Genomic DNA, 25857 nt, shown 5'->3' on the forward strand with positions numbered 1-25857 from the left:
ACAGCCCCAAACAAAGAGGTCAGATGTAAGCGGTTCCCGACCCCTAGGGCCAGCACTAGCGAGGCATGCTGCTCTGTGGAATGACCCCAATGTCTGGCAGTGACTGGGACCCTCCCTCTGCAGGAGAGGGCACCCATGCGTGGCAGTGGTCTCTCTCTCTCAGCAAGGCAGTCCTATGGGAAATGGACTCTGGCTCGGGGCCGAAGGATGACTTTTCCTTCCTGAGGAGGGAAAGAGTTGGCCCAATTGTGAAGGGAAGGGGCTTATTTCTTTGGGCTTCCTTTCCACTCACCTTGCACTCTGTGCTCAGACACCCTAGCAGGCAGAGAACCAGTGCTGGTGGCTGAAATTGATGTGGACACACTCCATGTGTACCATGTGGCATTTAGAGAGTTTCAGAGCCACATGTGTCCTAAGCTAAGATGTGACAGCCACCTTGTGAGACCACAGACTGTTGAGCCATAATATATGCGGAATTCGTTATATAATGAAGCTAGAATCCAAGGGAATATCTTTAACAATTGCTTCCAAAATCCCCCAAGTTATATATGGAGAAGAAATAAGGTTTGAAGATTTCAGGAATGATTTTGCAATACGCTACTTCCATTCAAGCCACTTCCAGGAAACCCTCCAAAAAGAAAAGAACTGCTTTCTGTACAAGTTAGGTCTTTGCCCCTCCTTCCTTTTTCCCTCCTTCCTTTTCCCTCAGAAGAAATACAGTGGCCTAGAGAGGAGGAAAAAGATGGGATAATTGGGATAATTGAGTAAATAGGTGAGAAAAAGAATGTATAGCTAAATAATGGCCAGGGAGGTCTCCAAGCAGTCTGGCAGTGCTGGGGGCTGGGAGATGTCCCTTAGTCAAAAGGTCCTAAAGGAACTAGTTGAAGAACCAAGGTTGGAAGTATGGAGAGAAAGAAATCTAGAGAACTGGATGAGGAGAGTCACTGGTGGGGCCCAGAAAGTGAGCAAGACAGAAGGTAACAGGTCCAATGGGAAAGAAGGTGCCCAGAATTTAATTCAGAGGTTCCAAGAAATAGTCAGAAGTCATACAAAGTCCATTGGAAGGAAGAGACCTGAGAGTTATTTCTGGGGAGATGATGTGAATATAAAGGAAAGGGAAACAGCGCTGGCTGCAAACCACACAAGCCCAGGCACATGCACATAAACAGAAAAGCAGTAAAAGGATGTTCCAGCAACAACTTGGGCAATATCATTCCTACCTGGTTTTAACTGTGTGAGCCGGCATGATGGGCATGGGAGAATGAAGAGCAGCTAAACCCAGAGAAAGCACCCAAGGCCCCCAAACCAGCCAAACACACCTTTCGTGCAGGAGGCCCCACCTGCTGCTTTAACTGATGCACGAGTCGATCTTTTTCCCGCTTCAGGGCCATAACTTCTTCCTGTGTCTTTTTCTTTTTGGAAGCAGACAATTCCAGCAAGGCAATATTTGCATCTTTTTCACTGATTGCCGCAAGCAGAGCTTCCTGTCTGGTAAAATAAAGATTATTGTGATCATTTTTACAAAGTGCAAAAAAAAAATTGTCATTTATAGTTGAAATGAACCATGGAGTTTTGTCTTAATGGGAAGGAATTATGGACAATGTTTAAGACAGACATTTGTCTCAGAATGGACATAGTAGTTTGGGTCAGAATCCCTGAGACTCATGCACTGCTTCCTCTGAAGGAGCCATCTTTCATTGGTTTCATAAACAAAGCTGAAAATTAGAAAAGGAGGGAATCAGTCTGAGCATTCACTTCTAGGACACTTTAATCCATCCATCCATCTGTCCATCCATCCATCCATCCATCCACCCATACACCCGTTTGCCAAGTAAAGTTCTAGGTACTCCAAGACAACCCAACAAAACGGGGCAACAATTTAAATATCAATATCATTTTTTTTCATGTAAGATTTTCTTTTGAAGTCATGCAGAGATATTTAGTAGAGGAGTCCTTTCTATTTTCAACGTAATTAATGATGCTTTCCTGCTATTCTACCTAAAACCATTCCTTCCTCAATCTTCCTTATCTAGTAATTGTATCACTAACCAATGAGTAGTCCAAGCCCCAAACCTAGAAGTCATCCTTAATTCCTTCCCTCTCTTTTCTTCCCAGAGACACCCCATCAACAACTTCAATAGGTTTTACTCCAAAAGACATTCTTTATCTAAACATTTTTAAAAGATTTTTATTTATTTCTGAGAGAGAGAGAGAGCGAGCGAGCATGAGCAGGGGGAAGAGCAGAGGGAGAAGCAGTCTCCCTGATGAGCAGGGAGCCCAGTGCGGGGCTCAATCCCAGGGCCCTGGGATCATGACCTGAGCCAAAAGGCAGACACTTAACTGAGTCATCCAAGCACCTGAAAAGACATTCTTTATCTAAACTGATCTACTGCTACCAGACTTGTCCCAACCACCAGCATCTACTCCTGCAGCCCACTGGTCTCCCTAGAACAAAACCCAAAATAATCTTTAAAAACATTATAAATTTTGGGGCGCCTGGGTGGCTCAGTCAGTTGGGTGGCTAACTCTTAATTCTGGCTCAGGTCATCATTTCAGGGTTGTGATATTGAGCCCCAGGGAGTGCTCCATGCCAGGTGTGGAGCCTGCTTGAGATCCTCTCCCTCTGCCTCTCTTCACCCTCTTAAAAAAAAAAATTACAATGCTTTGACTCCTTAATCTCTGATTTTTTTTTAAGGTTTTATTTATTTATTTGACAGAGAGACAGTGAGAGAGGAGACACAAGCAGGGGGAGTGGGAGAGGGAGAAGCATGTTCCCTGCTGAGCAGGGAGCCCGATGCGGGGCTCGATCCTAGCACCCTGGGATCATGATCTGAGCTGAAGGCAAACATTTAACCACTGAGCCACCCAGGCACCCCCTTAATCTCTGATTATAGCTTACTCAAAATAATATTAGAGTTGCCTCCTCCCATTTTACAGTTCATTTTTCTTGCAACATCTGTTGCAAATTTCAACATGGAATTTTGGGGGACTATTTCTAACTAGACAGTGGTTCTCCTAGTACCTTTCATTTAGTCCTTCTCAACACTGAGGAAGTCTTGTCCCAATCTGCATCACTTCTGCCACATTCTAGATACCTTATAAGACCTCACAACCCTGGGAAAGCCTCTGTACTGGGTATTTTCTTTGCATAGAAGACCCAGGACTAAAACCTGGTCATGATCCTGTTTTGTCTTTCTTTAATTCCCAGACCAGGCCCACTCCAGACTAGGCCCCCTCCAGATGTCTAAACAAGATGGTCATTATTTGGATCTCAGATTTTCCCCCTTTTCCCTGCAGGGATTTGTATGGACTTTTCTGGGCCCTGCTAAAGGCAGGCAGTAGGAGCTTCTGTTGGAGGCTCAGTCAGACATATGAGCAGCAGAAATGTCAGGGAATATGTCCACTTTCCAGAAGAAAACCAGTGCAGGCTGGACTATCAACAGCGGCATTCAAATCCAGCTTCACACAGCCTGTCTCCTTCTGGATAACATCTTGAGACAACAGACATGCTTACCATTCATAGCTCATGCATATTTGTACATAAAACCAGCCTGAAGAGGCTGCGCAGTCTTCAAATCAGGGAGAGCCCATTCGCTACCTACTCCAACTTAACTACCACACATGTGAGGTGACTGTAATATTTTACCCTACTCTGTGCCAAATTGAAATGTCCATGTGAAGCTTTTTTAATGGAAACAACCTAAGAAATCATTAGGAGGAAAATTGGGGATTGATCATGAATTATGCTGTATCTCATATTTCACTCTTCCTTTTAAAAAGATTTTATTCATTTGAAAGAGAGAGCAAGCATACATGTACCAGCAAGAGTGGGGGGAGGGACAGAGAGAGAGGGAAAAGCAGCCTCCCCACTACCTGCAGAACTCAGTGTGGGGCATGAGGCTTGATCCCAGTCCCAGGACTCTGAGATCATGACCTGAGCCAAAGTCAGACACTTAAGCAACTGAGCCACCCAGGTGCCCTCCACATTTCAGTCTTTACAGCTAAATGCAGCATTTAAAATGCTGAGGATAAAAGGGGCGCCTGGGTGGCTCAGATGGTTAGGCGTCTGCCTTTGGCTCAGGTCATGATCCCAGAGTCCTGGGATTAAGCCCTGCATTGGGCGTCCTGCTTGCTGGGGAGTCTGCTTCTCCCTCTCTCTCCCCACTGCCCCCCCCTGCTTGTGCTCTCTCGCTCTCTCTGTCAAATAAATAAATAAAATCTTCAAAACAGAAAAAAAAAAAAAAGAAGAAAGAAAAAAGATCTGTGAAAATGTTTATTTGTTGAGAGACAATTCTCCACATGTCTCATATTTCAGCATGTTTTACAAGCAAAGGCACTATCTTCTTTTCTCACAATCTTTCCAGAATGTTTGTATAGTGAATAACCTTGGAAGACAGAAGTAGTTTCTCCCTTAGGATCAAAGGGTAGACATGCTTACTGCCCTCATATAATAGCATCTCCTTCCAGAGCAAAGGGCAGGCACATTACTGCCATTATAAAAGATTCAGGTTCTGAATCTTTTTAGTGTTCTTCTCTTGTAATGTAACCCACTGTAAGCCCAGCTAATTCATCTGAGCCCCCTGCCTTGCCTCCATGGGACTTGAAGAAAGGAGAACTGACATAAATACACTGACACTGCTCTCCGCACCTTGAGCAATGGAGTCCTTTGTTTCTGACTTCAAAGTCTCTGGTCATCTACCTGCATTGATGAAACTGAGGCAGGCTAACCCATTAGCATGCCACTAAGGGAAAATCTCAGAATCCTCACAGTTCTAGATGGGTAGGTGTATATACAATAAGATCTCCCAAACATAAAACTGTATTCATAGAAAAAAATCGGAAGGAAAGACATCAAAATGTTAATAGTCATTCTCTCACGGTGGTGAAATTGATAGGCTGGTTTTTGCTTTTTTTCTGCCTATACCTTCCTGCATTCTTCTTCTTTCTCACAAAATACCATGAGAGTAAAATTAACAAACTGTAAATGAAACTTCACAGTCATCAAATAAATTATAGGTGCATGCTTCAAATACTTGGCATATACGAAATCTGTTCATTTTCTCATCAACGTATTTATTATGTTCTCTCTGTCCCTCTCACTCTTTATATGCAGGTAAGTGCACACACACATAGTTTCACGTGTACACATCTGGTACAATCTACATCATCTCCCATGTGAACAGTTATAATCATTGCCTAAGTAGGTTCCCTTTGCCCACTTTTATGTCCCTATGTTCTATGGTCCTTTTCAACCCACTTTCCTCTTCTAGGTCAAAATTCAGAATTACACAGCTTTAATAGCTGTTAAAAGTCATTATCAGCCGGGGCACCTGGGTGGCTCAGTGGGTTAGGGCTCTACCTTCAGCTCAGGTCATGGTCTCAGGGTCCTGGAATCAAGCCCTACATCGGGTTCTCTGCTCAGCAGGGAGCCTGCTTCCCCCTCTCTCTCTGCCTGCCTCTCTGCCTATTTGTGATCTCTCTCTGTCAAATAAGTAAATAAAATCTTTAGAAAAAAAAAGTCTTTATCAACCTAAAGAAGGACACTTCTAAATTCCTTTTACCCTATAATTCTATAATTTAAGCTTTTCATGACTTAATACTTATTTATCCTCTTGTAATATCATTAAAAGTCCCAACAAATTAATTTCTAATTCTCAATTTTCTATTGATTAGAAAACTGCTGATCATAAAACACATATCAATTCCTAATTCTCTACAGATATTATTACTAAATATAGTCCCAAATCCTATTATGCTTAATTATTATATCTCAAAATACATTTAAAATCATTTTTTAAAAAGTACACTTAAAACCACTACTCGTCAACATTAAATTGATGCAAAACATCCCATTTTGTTCCTTGTACCATTTTCCTTATTTTTTTTAAATTTTGTTTTGTTTGCTTCTGGTTAACAAATATGTTTATAAATGCTGGTATTATACAATCATAGAAATCTGAACAAAATAAGTGTAACAAGGAATACATATATATATATAAAATATACCCTCCTTTAAATGTTGACCATAAACTAATGATAATTTCTCTTAACTTGATTGAAATCTACATTCAATAATTTTAGTCTACTTAAGTCAAAGAGTAATTGGTAGAAAATAAAAGTATATAAAACTAGAAAAATACGAACATTTCACATTTCATACTACGATATCTGGGAAGATGTTCTGAATATGTTAAGGCTGTATCTGGCCACTTCTTACTTAAACAAGGATGCCAGGCAAAGAAAACTCTTAATTGTAGCTTGATAGAACCATTGCATTTGTGGTTTTTTAAACAATAAACTTTATAAAATGAGTTTTAGATAATTCTTCATCAAGCTGATACATTATAATTTAAATCACTGTGAGCTAATTCTGAAAAGTTATGGGTTTTCCTTATCCCTGCTTTAGAAATCAGGGGCTTTTTGAGGATGAGAGATACTGAACATAATATTTTTTAAAAGATTAATTTCACTTGCCAGCCCTATATCAGATTCTATACTTTTTGCAATTCCCATAAGGCAACTTGCTAATACATCTACTTAAAGCACCAAAGGACAAAAACTTTACTGAAAATTAACAGAGGCCTGTTTTGAGAAAATGGCAAACATTGTAATAAATTAGGAAGCTTAAATGTTATCACTTCTTTTTTCCAATAGGGAATTTTGATTCAGTCTTTAAAAGTCTGGGAAAACAGAAATATTTGCATTTCTAATGCCCTTTTACATCTACATGTTTTTACATGTTATTATTATTTTTTTTAATGTGTACCAGTGAAAAGACATTTGGATACAAATTGGAAACGCAAAGAAAAATCCTCATTATTTTCCCTGTCAAGTGACTCATCTAGATTCAAGGACAGATTTACATTGCTTCAGAAATTGTTACGGTCCCAACAACCTGAAGAAAGTTTCTGTAAATCTGAAATCACCTTCAGCAGTTAATCTGTCCTTTCTGTTCATAGAAAATACGGAAAGAACGTATTTCCTCATCTTTAGATAGTTAGTGGGGTTAAGTATATGCCAAAGGCTTGCAGAATTATCTTTAGAACACTGTGATGCTTTAGTATACAATTACTAAGGTGATCTGTCTATGCCCCAAAATGTAGCTTAAAATATGAAAAGGAAGCCCAAATAAGCTAGAAAGAAAGATAAGATAATGCACAGAGAAATAAATCTATAAGAGTCTGCTGAATGCCAAGCTAAGAAAGTGGACCATAGACAGCATTTTATCAAAGTGCAGCCTAAACAAACGTCAAGGGGAATAATTTCTTTAACAAATATGGGCAACAATGAAGTAAAAAGAGGGGGGACTTCTGTGCCCTCACGCACATTTAGTCAGGGTTAACAATGGATAAAAATATGTGCAAGAACACATTTAATAACCCTATGCTGTCATTCAGTTTGTAGGAGGTAGTCAAGATACAGCTAATAAAACACCAAAAAAATGGTTTGCGCCACCCTGAAAAGAAAAAAAACCCTCAACGGAATAAAACAAAAGAAGACTGAAGGGCGTCTCCCACCAAGATAAATGCCTTCTTTTGAGTGTTGCCTGTGGCTAACCTTCACAAAGAGAGCTCCAGAATCCTCTGATGGTAATACATCACTACATCACTTATCACAGTCAATTTAAAAGGGAGCTTTATAAACATTTCTATTTCACTCCCTGTTGCTGTCGCTCTATTAATGATGACTTGAGCTCTGAGAGAGGATCCAAAATTAATTTTAGAAATTGTAAATGAGGCAGACCAATTAGGAACTATTATAAATTGGTTGGCGGGTTGGGGCGGGGTGGGGGTAGTGTTAACACATTTTTTTTTCTTGCAGGCTCTTGTTTTTTAGTGAGCTGACCCATCTTTAGCAACACACTCAATTACAAAAGCAGATGCTTAAAAAATGCATTCCATTAAGAAATGTTTGGATAATGGCATGCAAGGGAGAACCTACATTATGTATGGTGCTCAGTCCACAGTCATGTTCTAATCATACTGTGGGAAAAAAAATTCCGCTCAATCAACTTTTCCCAGTTAATTACTGTTTTCTTTCCCTCATGACCCTGAATCTTCAACCATAAGTTCAGTAGGAGGTGACTCAAGACAGACGGTGACGAAAGATCCTGTTCAAAACAGCCTCTCTCTCACCCCTGGGGTAAGGATAGGTGGAGGTTTGCTGTGATCAACCCTGGAGATAGATGCTCATTTGCCTCAATTTCAAAAGCAGCATTTTTAAAAAGCATCTTGAGAAAGGAAAGTTTTCTGATATCAATTAATATCAACACTACCCACCAGCAGAATGATGTATTGTGTATGCAGAAGGGCCCACGCAGAAAGCAAAGCTGCTCACATAAGGTGGGGCCCACAGGGTGAGATATATTTGAACAACCACAAGTTCTAGCAAGGACAAAGAACAGACCAGATTTGTAAAGGCCGGCTTTGGCAGCCCAGACTCCTTAATGCGGTTTGCTCTCTGTCGCCCACCTAAAACTGACCTCGAGAAATAGTTTACTCCAATTACGGAGAATTTTGTCTTTGAAACCTAATAGCACATGACTGGAATTTCCTAACACGGGGGCCATGAAGTCTTGTGGATGCTCTTTACTCCACTACTTACTTTTACACCAACTTTTACCCCACTACTTACTCAGGCAGCTGAGCCAACCTTGGGTTCCGCCAAGTGCAGCTAGGCCAGGAAGCTCTGTAGGTAAGGGTAACACCATGTGCTTTCAGGACACTGAGATGGCAAATGCCGGCCCTCTTGTCATTTGCTACAAAGGGTGTCAGGGAGTCTGAGGCCAACTGACTTTCCCATATGGAAAAGACCAGAGGAGGATGAGTATTAGGAAGAGCTACTGCCCCCATCCTCAAGTGCTCTCTCCATTCCCATCCCTTGGGAGAACTGATTAAAAAAAAAGTCAATGAGAAATGGGAGGAGCCCTTCTCTAAGTCCCGGTAGAACACATGTGTGTGGCATTACTGATTGCTGTCTCTCTCTCTCTCTCACACACACACACACACACACACACACACAAGATAAGAAATTACTTCTTTTGATTTTTAGCCTGTTATGATTTCTTTAAACTTATCTACATAAATAAAATACCACTTATGTCCTTAAGACTTGATTAACATACTTGATTAGGATACTAATTTAGTGCCTGAGCTTTGGAAATGAATATACCTGGGTTTGAATCTCACTAATTTATCTATTGTTTCTATGACCCTGGCAGGTTCCATAATGACTCTGAAACTTAGATTTCCTCATAACTGAACTAAGAAGGATGATAGTCACTGTCTCTGAAATCTTTATGAGAGTTAAATGTGATAGTGCCTGTAAAGATTCTGTTCAGTGCCTGATACAACCGCACAAATGTTAGCAATTACTTATTTTTACATAACACGGATACCATCAAATGTAAAGACTGAAGTTTTGCCTTATTTTCTACCAGGCTCTCCTTCACAGTAAACATTCTAAACATGCCATTGGGTCACTTATTTTCAAGGCTGACTCTCTGAAATTAGTTTCTGTCTAGTCGCACATTTGACTTTCATGAGGTGATGTCTGTTTTCCCAAATAAACTAAAAGGAGAAAACAGAGCTTGAGTGTGGACACAATGTGTTCATCATAGAAGAATTGCATCCCAGGCCAGGCGGGTCTGATTTAGTCAGTAACTGTTCAATATCATTCCATCCAAACTGATAGGAAAGGCCACACAAAAGTGGGCAAGACGTGATTTCATGCCACATGAGAAATGGAAAGGTGTTTTAAAAGGTGACCTTTTAAAAGTCAAGGTCAAGTGCAAAATCTAACCAAGGTCAAGCAACTTCAAAACAAAAATTCTTCCATTAAAAGAAAAACAACAACAACAACTTAAAAAAATAGTAAATTTGGAAGGCAGGGAGGGCAAGTAAAATAAAGGGCCTCTGACCCTTCACGAGGCACACACGAGCACACCAGGCATTAGTGTGTAATTGCTCGCTATAGTTCTCATTTGGTTCCATTATTCTAGTTCAGTGATGAGAAGGTTTCTCTGTGGACCACTTCATTCTGCCAGTGCAGCTTTACATGTGCAGTGCACCCAGCCAGACTCCCTGGAAGGGTGATTGATGATTGATAGTAGGAAAATGGAATACATCTGGACTTCACTGTGGGCCAGAGCTTTGCTAAACCTATTGTCCATGGATGATAAGTTACTGTCCAGACACTTGCCTTCTCACATTAACTTTTTGGTTAGAAATTAGTAACTGCCAGAAAATGGGTCACTAACTTCAAGATTTAGAAGTTTAGTACTCTGGGTATCTGATCAATTATTATTTTTTTCTTATTGGTAAGATATTTGGATGTGTATATACATGCATATATGTATATACTTATTTTCTCAAAAGATAATATATTTTAATTTTCCCTCTACTGTATATTTAATGCTACTAAGATTTGTTAGTAAGCCTTGCACAGAGCAGCAAATTGCCCTCCTGTATCTTGAACTAAATATTTTCCCTCTTAATTTGACATTTTTGTGTTAAATCAAACCTCCCTTTACTTATGTTTACAGGGAATAGAATATTCCCAGAGGCTAAATTATAATGAAAAACAAAACAGATTGTCATGTCATTGCTGTGAGAGGAATATGAGCAGAAGGGGGCACATTCCAGAATTTTGCTAAACATTTGAAGAAAATTGAATTAAGGTTCGGTAAAGCAGATCTTGTAGAGAGAAATACAAAAAAATAAAGTTGCTGGAAGCAGCTGCTTTGTGACAGTTCCTATTCAGAGGAAAGGAAAAGGGCAGTGGTGTCTACACCGGGAAAAGGAAACACAGTGGTGTGTGTCTGTGTATGCCAAGCAAAAAGCAGGTTTCCAGAAGGAGCCCAAAGGCATCATATCTGATAGGGAGGAGGGCTAACCAGACTCCCCTCAGCTTGAAGCTGCTCTCCCTTGCTGTGCCTGCCACGAAGAGAACGGAATTCAGGATAACCTATAGGAGTTTTCCTTTGGGAATCTGATGGCTTTTAAAGCACCCTCAAAGACATAATTCCTCAAGTAAATCTCTTTGAGAAGTCTGGATTTTAGGTCTGCCATCTCGTGGCCGTTGCAATAAATACTGCCCTTTTCCAATTTTTCCCAAAGTAATTACATCTCTATCATCTATATTCTAAACAGGTACTGCAAAGGGTGCTTATTTAAAAAATGAACGTTAACCACAGAAGAGCTCCACAATGTATAAGGAGCTAGGCCATCTCACATTCTCATCCCCTTTCTGCTCACATTTTTCATGTCTTGATGGAAGCTTAGATTCAAATGATCACTTTTGAAATTATCAAATAAACATTCAGTATAGGGTTAGGCCTGCTGAGAGGTGGGTTCAGAGGTGATAGGCATGTTTTAGGTGCCTTTTTTTAAAAAGAGAAAACTTAATGGACACAGAGTTGCATCCAAATGAATGAAAGTATCAACATTTCTGTACTTGCCACACATGAATTTGCGAGGAGAACATACAGAATAAAGTAGGTTGTAAATCCAAAGGGGCTTCATACCTAAAAATTAAGATGATATGTTTTTCTGAACACGCTTCAACAATGTGAGGGGAAAAAAGTGAGACCAAATTTATAGCAGTTATATGTTGGGAGGAAAATGCTAAAATGCTGCTATAAAAACACACTGAATCTGTCTAATGAACACCCACTAGCCACTTGTTGCATGTGTCAACAGGAGAGAAAGCAAATGTGTGTGGCCACTTCTTAGCAAGGTTTCACCAATGTATCATAAGCTCTAAACTAAAGAGAGATGCAAAAGCGTATTCTATGACCATAAATTAATTTCAGAGCCCAAACTACAGAAGTATAGAACTATGCATACACATACATACACCGAAAGGATTGCATTGCTAGGCAACTGATTTAAAAGATACATATATAATGAAGAGTTACAAAAATCAGCTAGTGAATCCAGAAATAATGAGTTATATCTGTTAGTTACCTGAAATTTCTGGATTTGTGAATATAATATATGGGACAGTATAGCATGCTCCTTCTCAGAGGTTGAGGGAATGTGAAACCAGACAGCGGATGCAGAATGAAAGAGTCTGGTAAACTACCTGAAAGCACTCCACATCTGGAAAGAATCGTGGGGGAACCAGCCCAAGACACAATGGTATAGAAAGCAGTCTCAGATTTACAGTATGGGTGGCCTTGTGGCTCATGGAAGTGAAATTTCCACTCTGGGAGGAGCGATCACTAAGAAGCAGGAATATTTGTGATGTGAAATTAGGAAGTCCACTCCAAAGCAACTGGAGGGAACATGTTCCTCTGGGGTGGCTGTTTACTGACCACGCAAAGAAGAATAAACTAACCAGATAATCAGAGCTCAGTTCTTCAACTCCTTGAACACATACTAACTGAGTACCCCCCGCATACCAGGTACCGGGGAGGAAAGGACAAAGAAGACAGGCACAACTCCTGCTGCCATACAGCAGACCCTAGAGACTCTCCATACACACAGTCATAATGGTTGACCCTGCTTTCCACAGAAATACTATTCTATTTCTGTCAGTAACGAATACCAGATCATTAGCAATACCAGGCAAAGAAGATATCCATGAATCCTGTTTGCCAACCCAAAGGCTGGGAATAAGCATTCACATGGCATGTTCCCCCACATGCATCAAATAGTGGGATAATTGATTCAAAAGCTCTCTCCCATCCTGTCTTCTTCATTCTGAATGTCCAGCGTGATGCAGCTGCAATCCAGAAGCTCAAAAATGAACAAATAAACAGAAACCTGACACCTCCTATTCAGAACTATTGGCTGAATGATTTGAAGAGCACTTTTTTGTGCGTGTTTCAGAAACTGTCAAGTATCAGTGATCTCATGCAGTTCAACCTAACAATTTTCTCCCATAAAAAAGCAGCTTTACTGGTTTCTTCATCTGCTTGTTTATAATACATGCCTATGGAGAATTATAATTCTTCATCACTTTCTAACCTCGAAGACTTAAAAGATTACAGCAATTCCCTTTCCACAATATCCAACCACTAATCCTACACGCACCCAAAGACTACCTACTAGAGACAACCCAGTCCATGGGAGAGAGCCTGCTACACAAATCAGAGTGGGAAGCAGGCGACTAGAAGCCCCGAAAGGTGACAGATCCCAGTCCCTTAGTGGGTGCCCCCAGACCTGGAAAACCACTTAGTGAGAAACTTCCTGGTGATCAACTCCCAACCTGATACTGATTACCACTCCCTGAGATACTGACCCGTTGACTGATTGCTTTGAGATCAGATCATCTATCTCCCAGGACAGCCTTGAGGCGGCCCCGCGCCACTGAGCAGCAGTGGAGCACCTTCCTTTAGATTTGAACTTCAAGTCACAGGACAAAAGGCAAGAGTCAGAGAAGAATGTGGCTGCAGAATGCTTAAGGGGTTTTCTAAATTCCCATAAGTGAAAGGACCAAGAAGAAAGCATCCTTGAAGAGGTGACACAATTATGAGTGGTGGCATAAAAGTACCAGCTAACGTCTTCATCTGTCTTAATTTCTCCACATGTGGACGAACGCTGCGCTAGAGAGAAGTTACCGTGGACGAACGCTGCGCTAGAGAGAAGTTACCGTGGACGAACGCTGCGCTAGAGAGAAGTTACCGTGGACGAACGCTGCGCTAGAGAGAAGTTACCGTGGACGAACCTGCGCTAGAGAGAAGTTACCGTGGACGAACGCTGCGCTAGAGAGAAGTTACCGTGGACGAACGCTGCGCTAGACATCGCACGGAAACAGTAAGAAAGATGGCTTGCAGACTCTTCTGATAAGGAAAACAAACGCCTATGAAACATCAAATCACAAAACAAAAGACAAAGAATAATCTATTAATGCCTCCATTCTTAGGATGGAGGATTAGCAATTATTAAGTTATTACTTTGTTTGCTATATGCATATGTGAGGCCTAGGTAAAGCACAGAGTTTCATTTAGTCCCCTCAAATTATCCTCCAAAGAGAAAGTAGTTATTATTCCTATCATGAAGTTCCATAAACTGAGTCTGTGGAAATTGAAGCAGATTGCCCCAAATCACATTGCTTTTCAAGGATGAAACTGGAATTTGAATCCAGGTCTGTGTGACTGGGTCATTTCACTAAAATGCTTGGTTGTAGGAAGGAAGGAACATCCCTTTGGTTTGGGATAATGGGGGTAGGTTTTCACATACTGCAGAGGTGGTGTATTGGAGGGATGTACGGGAGGGCTCTAGAAGGAAAAGGGAGGCTTTCAGACGGGGATAAGCTTCTGAGAAAAAGCTAAGAGGATTCAGTCATTTAAAATTCTATCTATCAGGGCACCTGGGTGGCTCAGTGGGTTAAAGCCTCTGCCTTCCGCTCAGGTCATGGTCCCAGTGTCCTGGGATCAAGGCCCACATCAGGCTCTCTGCTTAGCAAGGAACCTGCCTCCTCCTCTCTCTCTCTGCCCGCCTCTCTGCCTACTTGTAAACTCTATCTGTCAAATAAATAAATAAAATCTTAAAAAAAAAAATTCTATCTATCTTGTGTATTTACTTCTATTTCCAGCTATATAACTCCCAGGGACGTTAGAGTATCACCACAGAAAACGCATGGTCAGATTAAGTGCTTCCTAAGTACCAGATCAAAGACTGGCACTTGGAAGTTCTCATGCATGCACGCACACGCTCATTTACATATGCACATATAAGCGCATACACTCTCACTTGAGTACACATGCACACAGGTGAGGACATGGGCAAATACTGTGAGAATAAGATTGCCAACACCCTTTCCAGGTAATGGCAACTTTTTATTCTGAAATTAGGTAATGTCTTTGCTCAGATGTGGTGTTAAAATGCCCTTTTATCAAATGATGGTGATGGAGTTAACACTTAAATAGCCTTATTTAACTTAATAGCTTAATAAGCTTTATGTTGTTTTCAAAAATATCTTTTTCATAGTATTGGTCCATGACATTCAAAATCTAGAAAGCATTCACTTGATTGCTGAATATTATTATAATTAGGGTGTGTTTGAAGAACATCTGGCCATTCCTTTTTACTCTGCAGAGATGGGGGCTTGTCGTTCCTTTTGAAGTGTGCTTGACTTTTCATTAAATACTGCCGAGATTTCCAAGCAGGTCGCCTTAGGAACGTCATGTTGAACCCCAATCATTCTTACTAAGTGACTATTCCTTAGATATCCATTTCAGATATAGTATCCTTAGGATATAGGTGAGGAGTGATCTTTTATTTCACAAATAGTCCCCACTATGCATGATGTCTAGGTCCTTCTCAGGACCCTCAGTTACCAGAAAAGGAAAGAAAAGCTGGGTTGGTCTACATTAACCCTTAGGAAAACCACATCTAAAGGTGGCCAGAAAGACCAGTATGAAATATGAAAATATGACATACTCTGCCTCTCCTTGCATTGAATTTTCTAATGTAATATGTGTATGTATGGCTATGAATGTATGAATAATCAGTGTCCTGGAAGACTTAGCAACATGGTACTTACTCCTCCAACTATGGGCTAAAGTGAATACAGATAAGGATTGCCTCCAGGGACCCTAAGATTTGAGTTAGGACCTACGGATGGAAATCGCAGGTAGATCAGGTTGATGTCAGTCCAGTAACAGAAAGAACTCTGGCTAAGTCACAGCTTCAAACAACCAGCACAAGCTGCCTCCTTCCCATCTCTGAAAGTATCGGTGCAGACATCAGAGCAATTCAGGTCAAGCAATTCCCAGAGCAAGAATTCTAACAAAAGAATCAGTTAAGTTTCTTTGGATTGCCAGCTACAGAAACTGACTCCAGCTAACTTGGCAAAGAGAGGGAGTATTAGGGGCATATTTGGATAGGTTAAGGGAAAAAAAGAGCTAACACGTGAGTCTTAGGAAAGTCAGTGAGAAAGATGCTCCAGTACCCTGGTAGCAGGAAATTCCAAATCCGTCTTGGGAAGACATACCATTTATATAATAACTCTGCTAAAACCTTCAGACTTAATGGAAAAAGGATATTTGACCTTCCTAGAAAGAAAATTAGCCCAATCCAGGTCAATCAGCCATGGGTGGGGGTCTCCCCCCTCCCCCTCCAGGGAAGGTCCCTACCACTGGGAACCCACCCTAAATAATGGTTTCACATCAAAAGAAAAGGGGATAGCTAGGGTTTAAGAGCCATTCTCATTGGCAGTTTAATCTCGTAGCTTGAAGGGTCTATTTCAGTGGTGTGTTGGAACTGGCTGCTCCTGGCTAGTGAGGGTAAGTTACCGGCATGTCTTTCCAACTCCACCGTCAGTCGGTAACCTTGGCCATGGTAGGAGTATTTATTTACACTATGGAAATTGGCAAATACTACCATCAGGGCTTCTCCCTGCCCTTGCCCTGTTTCACCCGCACACCACTGGCCTATTTCAAGATTGTTAAACACTCTTGCCAAGACTGTTATCCACCCCAGAGGACTGCCACAGATCCCACAATAGGGAATATTTAGCTAACACTCCCCAGCACTTTTTCTGTGCCAAACACTGTACTATCCTACAGCACGACAGCACTATAGCACTATATGACACATTACACTATTCTAACTCTTCTATATGTATTAAGTCATTCAATCTGCACAGCCATCTAATGAGGGAGGCATTATTATTTCCCCATTTACAGATAAAGAAGTAGAGACAGAGGGGTGAATTAACTTGCTGGAGTTCACATGGCTACTAAATGGCAAAGCAGAGATTTGAACCCACAAAGTCTATAATTTAATAAGTCTCAGAATAAAATAAACAACGTGTAACTGTTGTTCTAAGTAATGATGCCACTGACACAGAAAAAACCAACAACCCAAACAGTTTGAACCCAGGGAGGACTTGGCTGAATTCCAATAAAAGGATCTCTCTTTAGTCACAAAGATGCTGTCAGTACGAGCAGCCCAGGACAGCTCACAACTAGTACCTGGGTGTTCATTCCTTTCATTTTCTGGAATGCCTGTGGACTGAAGCTAAATCTAAACCTGCTACAAATCCCAGAGAACAGAGAGATGTCACTGTGTATAGTGCCAGAATTCCCCAGGTGAGTGGCAACTGCATTTCAGGACTCAGTGGGCAGTGAATTGGCCATGATGTCACAAGTCCAGTGAGAAAGGGGAATTAAGTCTGAATCTTCAACCAACTCCCCCACTGGTACTGACGAGAAAACAGAAAGGAGGAGATTCATAGAAAGACAGTCACCTGGTTTTAGATGTGTGCCTTGAACAAGATACTTAATACTATGCATCTTTAAATGAAAATACTGTTACCTACTCCCAAGGTCACTGAGAAGTTCAAATGAGATGACCCACAGGAAAGCATCTTGTAAACTGAAAAATCTCATGAAATTGCCAATAATTACTATGGGCAGTATCACTACGCATACAGTTCCTAGAGCCCAATCAGCGATGTGCAGCTTGATTTATCCCAAACAATATGAGATGGACCCACCATGAGCTGGGCACTGCTTCCATCTGTTGAGCCAAAGTTGTTTAGCCCATGTAAAATCATCAGTCCAAATGGCTGGTGGGAGTTTCACCTGGGACAAATAGTGTAAGACCATGGAGGGAAAATTGCTATCTAGAGGAAACATAGCTTTCCTTTTCCAATGATTTCTTGAAAGATGTGACCACAATCCACCGGCACGAAAGACAAAGCCTCTTTGTAAATAGAGTTTAAAAATGATCATTTTTTTAAATCCACTGAACAGTCAATGAATATTTGTTGAATGAATGAATGGGATTCATTGGATTCAATGGGATTCAGTGGGACTCCATGGATCTGGATTCAAATCCTAGTTCAGCACCACTATGATCTGTGTAATTTGGGGGAAACTAATTCTGTGAATCTCAGTTTCTTTATCCATAAGATGAGAAAAATAATATGCACTCTTGTAGGGTATTATAGGAGATAAAATATGTAAACCATTTAGCACATTTAGTTAAGTATAAAGTTATTACTACTATAAATGCAAGCTGTAGTTATCACTAGTTTAATTTATTAATCCACTATTATTATCAGCTACAAGATAAATACGTTCAAATCTCTAATTGCCAAAGAAATAATATGAGTATTCCCAGCTGCTAGAGACCAGAAGAGAAAACTATTTTTTTTAAAAGGAATGTTGAGCAACGATATTCTCAGTTTTCTGTGTTTGTATCTAGAGATTTACTACGTTCCTAGTGTTTACCATGGTATCACAATTCCACTTGCACACACTTCAGCAAATGTAATTTGAAGACTGGAAATGAATTTTTCTGTAAGTGCAAAAAGAAAAACTGAATTCCAAAACTGACAATGTATCCAAGACAACATTTCCACTCTGGATTCTGCCTTCCTTTTTTAAATCACTTAGCAGAACTCTTGAATATCTAAACCCAGTATTTCAATGGATCTTCAGAGCCAAAAAGCTTTCTGCAAAGGATTAAAGAAGTAGCAAAGTGTCATTAAGAATATAAATTTAATTCGCTTGAAGGGAAAAAAAAAGTGTGGCTGTGACAGTTGCTCATTCTTACACAGAGAATTTTAAAACCCCACAAAATTATAAGGGGAAAAATATCAACGAACTGCTATAGTCAAATAAACGAAAGTCCCATCAATTTATTTGTAGTTTCTCTTTGAACTGCAAATAGACACAGGTGCTAAATGTCTTCCTTTGTTCTGTTAAAGAAGTCTGAAATTCTTAGGCTTTTCTATTCCAAACAGCTCAACAGGAGCTGTGACAATTCTTTGTTCAAATAAATTAATTTAGCTTAAAAAAAAAAAGTTGTATAATAAAGCAAGTTAACTGCATTGTATTTCTAACTGATAAGTGCCTTCTTTAAGTCTTTTCTTGGCTTAGGCGGAGGGTAGAGGAGACACAGCAATTGACCTGTTCTGAAGACCAACCCCCCCCCAAAAAAAAAGAAAAAAGAAAAATCTATCTCCATTTTAAGACTTTTAAAAACTAATTACAAACAAAATGCTTGCAGTTCTAATGATTGGCTATTAATCTTTTTTTTTTTCGACTTAACCATTTCCTCAAAGATCCATCTGCACTTCATTTATTTATTTCTACGTAAAGACAGCTTATAATTCGCTTATCCCAAATTTGAAATACTGGTTTGTCTGTAAATATGGAAGCCTAGAAGAAGCCCCGGTAATTGGTGCTTTTAGCTGCCCACTTAATCTTGCTTAAATTACCAGCGTTCACAATGAGGAATGATAGAGAGGCACAGGTTGAGTAACCATCAGGATAGCAAATGCAGGGTATGAGGTTAATAAAGATTATTGTCAAGAATCTGAACATTATTCAAAATCACAGTAACCAATGACTCACAAATTAAGAGCACTTGCTAACTAGAAGCAAGGTGACGGCGAAGTGGGGTAGTGAAGTCATTATTGCTTCTGTAAATGCTAAACTAAAAGTAGACGTGTAATCTTCAACCCCCTGAACACCCCAATTTGGCCACTAAAGATGCTGTTTTACATTTCCAAACATTTTCCCCTGTCACTACTTTTTATACTTCAGTTCTCAGGTTGTAAGTATTTGTTACTTGCAAAGCAGCCCTCTTTGAACGCCGAATCATGGGAGGCATTTGTAACTAACTGCCAATGCCGCCTGCCAAACAAAAACTCCCTGCTGGTGACATGACCACCTAGTGACCTCTAAAAATGTTGTAACAATGTGAAAAATAGCTCCCTCTTGTAGGAAACAGCAATTTTTTAAATTAAACGTACATTGAACGTTCGCTTATATACAGATAAATGGTGTTCAGAGTCACCTTCTCTGTTTCCAATTTCAATCTTTTGAAACCCAGCCCAAACCTAAATAAATAAACGTTGATACTAAGAAGAAACTAAGAGCTCAAGAGCCTTGTGATTTGCAAACAGCTTTTTTCCATTTTCGAAAATCTAAACTCTGGGCCAGACATAGAACAGGTAATGAAAAGGAACAGGCTTGGCAGTCCCTCTGTGGTTCTAAGCTGAAAAATACGTCAGGCAGAAATAAGTGGCTATAATTTGGCAGGCTTAATGTCTTTAAAAGTTTGCAGCTTGCTAGAGAAAAAAAAAATTTTTTTTTAAAACAGTTATAACATTTACAAATTGAAACACAATCACTAAGCTAAAAAGCCACCTTGACATAATTTCATTATCCTCAGACTTTTAAGCATACTTTTATCATCTTCAAGTATTTTTGCACTGAAATAATAGGAGGTACGTACATAATAGCAGGCATACGTAATATTAGACTACATCATAGTAGGCACTGATAATAATTAAAACTGGGGGCACCAGGAGGCTTTTTGATGCCAACATGATTTTAGATGACTGTAATATTAGTGACTGGTTTATGCCATTTGACAACAAAATATTCAAGCCTAGTCTCACTTTAAAAGGTGCAATGAAGCTTCCCCTATATGCCCAATGGGACACAAAAAATGGGAAATTGGACTTGACAGTAAGTATTTTTGATGCCATGGATCACTGTTTTTCCGGTTACCTTATCTTTCTAAAATTTCAAAATTAAGAGTCTCAGAGCACCAGAGGTATGACATGTCAAAGGCTGTTTCACTTTAGTGCGTCTGTTGTTCATCCTGACATCTCTTTCTGATGAATTATTTCCAAACACTGGCCTGAGCCTCGAAAAATCAAATCACTTGAAAACAGAGTGGCACTAGCAACTGTTTGTTTCCAAGCCATTAAAATGCCTGGAAGATCACTTGTTTTAGAAAAGGTAGTCAGTCCTTCTTGCCTCTTTAAATCTCTCACCTATCACCCCACCTCCCCCTACAAAGGCAAAGAAAACTACTTCAGGATCCTTCCCTCAAACAAGGAGAAAGCCAAAGGACCTACTCTCAACTCTGATTTTAAAAATAATAAGATACAAAGAAGAAAGAAAAAAAATGTATACCCAAATCCATGTTAAAATATGCTTCCACTTTTCAACTTTTAACTTAAAACCTACTTTGTTAATACACGAACACACCAAATTCAATATGCTTTTGGTAAAAGCGCTCCACATTGAATTAAAAAATTACTCTGCTTGTAAAGTGAATCCTGGCTATCATTTCCAGACAAGGAAGTCTTCCCTTTATTTTGTGACATTTCCCCCAGCTTTAATTAGCAATTCTGTACTATATAAGTTATTCCAGAACACCTGCCTTCTACAAAAGAGCACTATGATGTAACTGACCATGAAACAAATTTGGATTTTTAAAGAAATTCAAGCGGTAGCAGAGGACCTGCTTTCCAGACTGACCTCTATCTCTCAGGCTTTGTGGTGAGACAGTTCACAGTAGTACTATGATTTGACTAAGGTTATATCCAAACTCATATGATAATTATAACTATACATATAAAATCATTATAATACAGTTATACTTGGTGGATCTATATGAAATTTCTAGTATGCAGGTAGGTTCAACCCACAAGAATGACAATATAGGATTCTGCCTATATGAAATTAGTCTAAGGATAATATTCTCATAGGATTGATGTGGAAGTCGATAAATGCCATCTCTGAAGAACTTAACAGAATGCCTGAAGCATGGTAAGCATTCAAAAAATGTGTGTTGTGAGAGGAGAAGGAATTATAAACCTGTAAATATTGTTCATTTTGAATATTCCAATCATTTAGGCTATTGATGCTTACTTACATAAACATTGGCTGTGTGTCAAATAGCTTACAATTTAAGAAATGTAATCACAAGTCTTAGTTACTATTGACTAAGTGTTCTCCGTCAAATAGTTTTTTAAAAAGTCAATTTATTTTAGGCTCAAGTTATATATCTCTTTTGTAAAAGACCATTCTACCAAATTAAGATAAATATTAGATCAACATACACACACTATGTCTTTGAGTTCTTATATTTTGTATTCAAATAACAATAGGGACAATTTTATCACATGGAGAGAATTACATTTGATCACTAGCAGAGTGGCTAAAATACTAACTCTTTTCCAATACCTTGGCTATCCAGTATTTCCCAGCAATTACCTGAGCTGGGCCAGGTGATGCTAGTAATCCACTCCTCTCCCCAAAACATGTGGTGTTCTAAGTCCATGAAGAAGAGACAACTCCATATATTAAATTTGATCTCAAAAATCTTCCAGGTTTAAAAAAAACAAACAAACTATATCATACTAAATTATCCATTTCTGAAAGATTAAGGAATTGGAATCTATGGCCAAGATAGTCTAGAATTTCTGAAATGTGTTAAACCACATTAAGTGAATTGGGTTCCCCAACTCCAAACTACCCACACCACAGCCACTCTGTTCACACCCAGTAAGGTCACAGAAACCCCTGCCTCTTCTTATTGTGTGTTTTTCCTAGAACTCCATCATCCTTGGACACACTTCTTTGATTTGTATTGTGAAAGGTGAGAGGTGGACTAATAAAGGATGGACACCTGCCATCCTTCAAAGCAACCCCCCCCCACACACACAAGTGGCCCTATACGCCCTTCAGGAATCTTTGGACTTTTAAGATCTCTGCCCCCATTTTACAACTTTCTGAGTTAGGTTTCCTTGTCTCCTAGGACATTGTTGGACTGCACACTGAGAGCTGGCATTCAGACAAGGTGGGTCATGTCTGTAGCCAAAAGAAATCCAGCCATTTAATCTAAGAAATTGTGGATGTTGGATCTTTCCACTCTTCTTATTATACATTAAAAGCCAAACCAGCTCAAACTATATAACATTTTCCAAGAATGTTACAGTGGGTTTATGTCAATGAAGGTGAATGGATCAAATATATTCTTCAGTGAGGTCTCTACCAACAAATAAGACTTAAGCATATTAAAAGAGAGTCCATTTTGGAAATTCAAAACACTTGGCTTGCCAAAGTGAGGGCTAACCACCAAATTCCACCAGATAAGGTGTTTTTTCCTTTTTCTTTTTAGATTACAGACTCTGACTAATTCTTAATATTTTAAGTTCTTTGCAATGGAATTTCAATTTGGAATAAAATTTTACTCCCTAACAATTAAGCCAAACCTCAAAAGCAACTCTATTTTACAACATCTCAGGCTCCCCCAGTTTACCTATCTGTGGAATTCCTCCTTTTGTACCAATCCAACAGAGAGTATAAATTAAAACATATTGGGAGCAGTATTGTAAAGGAAACAGTCCCTCAGTTGGTGCATTGTTGTGCCACTTCTTTTGAAATTTTGAAAATTATAATTGTATTAAAACTTTAAGAAACAGCTTCCTAAATTTTTCATGAGTAAAGATGATGACTACTTCACAGTTCACTTAAATCACTCAGGTCTTACTCCATCTTCTCGACATTTGCACAGGAAGAAGGGTTCCCTACTGTCTCCTCCCCCTCACTGGGAGTCAGACCAGCTGGGACATTTTAAGTCTCTTTCATTAAAAAAAGAAGGTTAAGGTCAAAATAAGTATGATAAACATGGTAGTTTCTATTCTCAATACTCAAGGACAAAAGACTAAACAACAAAAAAATGTAACATTAAAATTCACTACATGTATGATGAAGCTTGTTTTTTCTTTTCGTGCAACATAATCATGGAGGAGAAAAAGGGTTTTGGAAAACAGTAGATTTTACCTTTAGCAAATCTAGTCTTTTAAATGGAACTAGTAGTTAGTTTTACAGCTGCACATTCCTTTAATTTGTATGTTTCCAATTATCTGCATGACTGACACTTTCAAGTTTTACAGTTGATCTTGAAGAGCAGTGCACTTAATCTTACATAAAGAGTATTTTTACACAAAAGAAAAAGTAAGGAAACTGTGCTTTACTTAAATGTGTTCGTTTTTGTACATTAGAAGTTTGAGCATTTTGGTTTAAGTTTCTTTAAAAGTTAGTCAATTGCAATTCTATGACTTTTCATAACATATACTTTGTTATTGGGTTTAACCTTTTTACCTACAGAGTGTCACCCCGCCTCCCTGACATAAGCCCTCTACTAAACAGTAGTCCAGTGTCAAGGTTATCACATGAAAACAGACTGTAGGTTTCAGTCTCATTCTTCTCTAATGGCTGAAAAAAGCAAATTCACAGCCCCGACGGAATAGCATGTTGACATCTGAGAGCTTGCAGTATCATAGGTAAATTATGTGCCGTCCACTGTCCAAAGTCAAGGAGCAGACTGGATTCTTCAGAAACACATTCTGAAGCTGTTTTATCTTCAAATCACCTTCTTCCTTAAAGGTAGTAGTCTACTGTCTGTAACGTAAGCCACTATCTCAGTGTGGTTGTAAAAAATTGATTAGGGGCACTGTGGAGATCCCAACCCAGTGTTTTTAATGATTGTTACATGGACCAGCTCTTTTTACTATTTGCTGTATATAAGGGCAGAAATAATCTTTTACTGTAGCTCAGAAACACTTGAAATAGACTGAGTGGCAAAACTTAGTTATCAAATCTAGTTGTGATTCAATACATTATTAATGTGTTTTCACATATATGGTGGGGAGAAAAATAAATGAACTATGATGTACAATGAAGACATCCCTATTAAATGTTCATTCATATAGAACCCACCTTCTCACAGGGTGTCTCTCCTGGTCTGCCTGGAGGTGGTTTGGTGCATGAGAACGTGCCGTATAAAAACAACCCTCAGATAAAATAATCCAGAAATAACGCTACAATTATTTGACACGTAGAATAAGCATATGGAGTCAGTTAACTGAAGAATGAAATACAGAGAACAGTAGTGGTTCAGGGGTGTCTTGACTTGTTTCTGGAATAGGAGAGCCTAAAAGGTGTGATATAAACCTAGGGAAAAAAAACGACGATGAAAGGCAGACTCAGGCGCAGGGTGGATGGGGACATGGGCAGACCGGAGATGAATCTTTAGCATCACCACATGCTCACTGTGTGATCTAGAACCTCTGCCAACAGTAACGTAGATGCTTCGGGGATTAGGCGCGATAGAACACTGAAACTGACCATGCTGCTTTGAGGACTACTGCTGTTCTCTCTCCTGCTATTTCTATCATCATCATTATTATTGCTACAGCTCAACTGCAAACTTCTTCTGTAAAGAGCCAGATAATAAAGATTTTAGGCTTTACAGGTAGGCTTGCCTGATTTAGCAAATAAAAACACAAGAGTCCGGTTAAATTTGAATTGGAGATAGTGAAATACTTTTTTTTTTTTTTTAGCATTTAAATATGTCGCATGAGATATTTGGGACATGCATCTAAATGAAGGGGGTCAGTGAAAGAATGAACGGTCTCCTAGGGATGCTGAGGAGACATTAAAAAGTTTGAATGAATTAGTGGCAGGTATTCATTTTAGTTAGGTGGAATGAGGCTCGATTTAAGGAAGAGGTGTCTGGAATTGACAGAATGCTGCTCATCCACCCAAGTCTCCAAGAAGGGGGAGAATGGCCATTTTGAAGAGATTGTCAAGAGGATTCCTGTTCTAGAGAGGAGTTTGCACACGTGAGGATGATATGTGGGGTGTGTCTGGCATTAAACACACCCAGATTCAGAGATAGACTCTGCCTCCTACTATTGGGTTGACCCTGGGCTCCAGATTTGCCATCTCTAAATGAGGATGCTTTTATTGCCCTTGCAGGGTTGTTGTGGAATTTAGAAAGAACGAACATCTAATAGCAAGTGTAACTGTCCTGCACATAGAAGGTATTCAGCAAATAGCAGAGATAAAGATTTTCTGACTATAAATTAAAGACATTTTCAAACACACAGAAAAGGAGAGGAGAAACACCCAAAAGCCCACTGCCAAGACTTAACAAATATGCTATATTTTTTCATTTTTTATTTCTGAAATATTTTAATTAAGTTGGACAACAAGACATGTCATCCCTAAATATGTCAGCATGTGTTTCTAAAAAATAAGAAATTTCTCCCATATTCCTAATAAAAAATACATATTATTGATACTTA

General features: G+C 39.4%; 1 protein-coding gene across 4 annotated transcripts in view; it reads right to left on the minus strand.

Annotated features, from left to right (window-relative positions):
• Nucleotides 1-25857, minus strand: part of ERC2 (ELKS/RAB6-interacting/CAST family member 2) — a 907860-nt gene that overhangs the window by 213454 nt on the left and 668549 nt on the right. For all 4 annotated transcript variants that reach the window (XM_032868346.1, XM_032868345.1, XM_032868344.1 and 1 more), the window contains one exon: nt 1341-1488. In XM_032868346.1, coding sequence (XP_032724237.1) covers nt 1341-1488 — 148 coding nt within the window. The remainder of the gene's footprint in view (nt 1-1340; nt 1489-25857) is intronic.

This window comes from Lontra canadensis, unplaced genomic scaffold (genome assembly GCF_010015895.1).
Source record: "Lontra canadensis isolate GAN:19392208 unplaced genomic scaffold, GSC_riverotter_1.0 scaffold35, whole genome shotgun sequence".
Taxonomy (NCBI): domain Eukaryota; kingdom Metazoa; phylum Chordata; class Mammalia; order Carnivora; family Mustelidae; genus Lontra; species Lontra canadensis.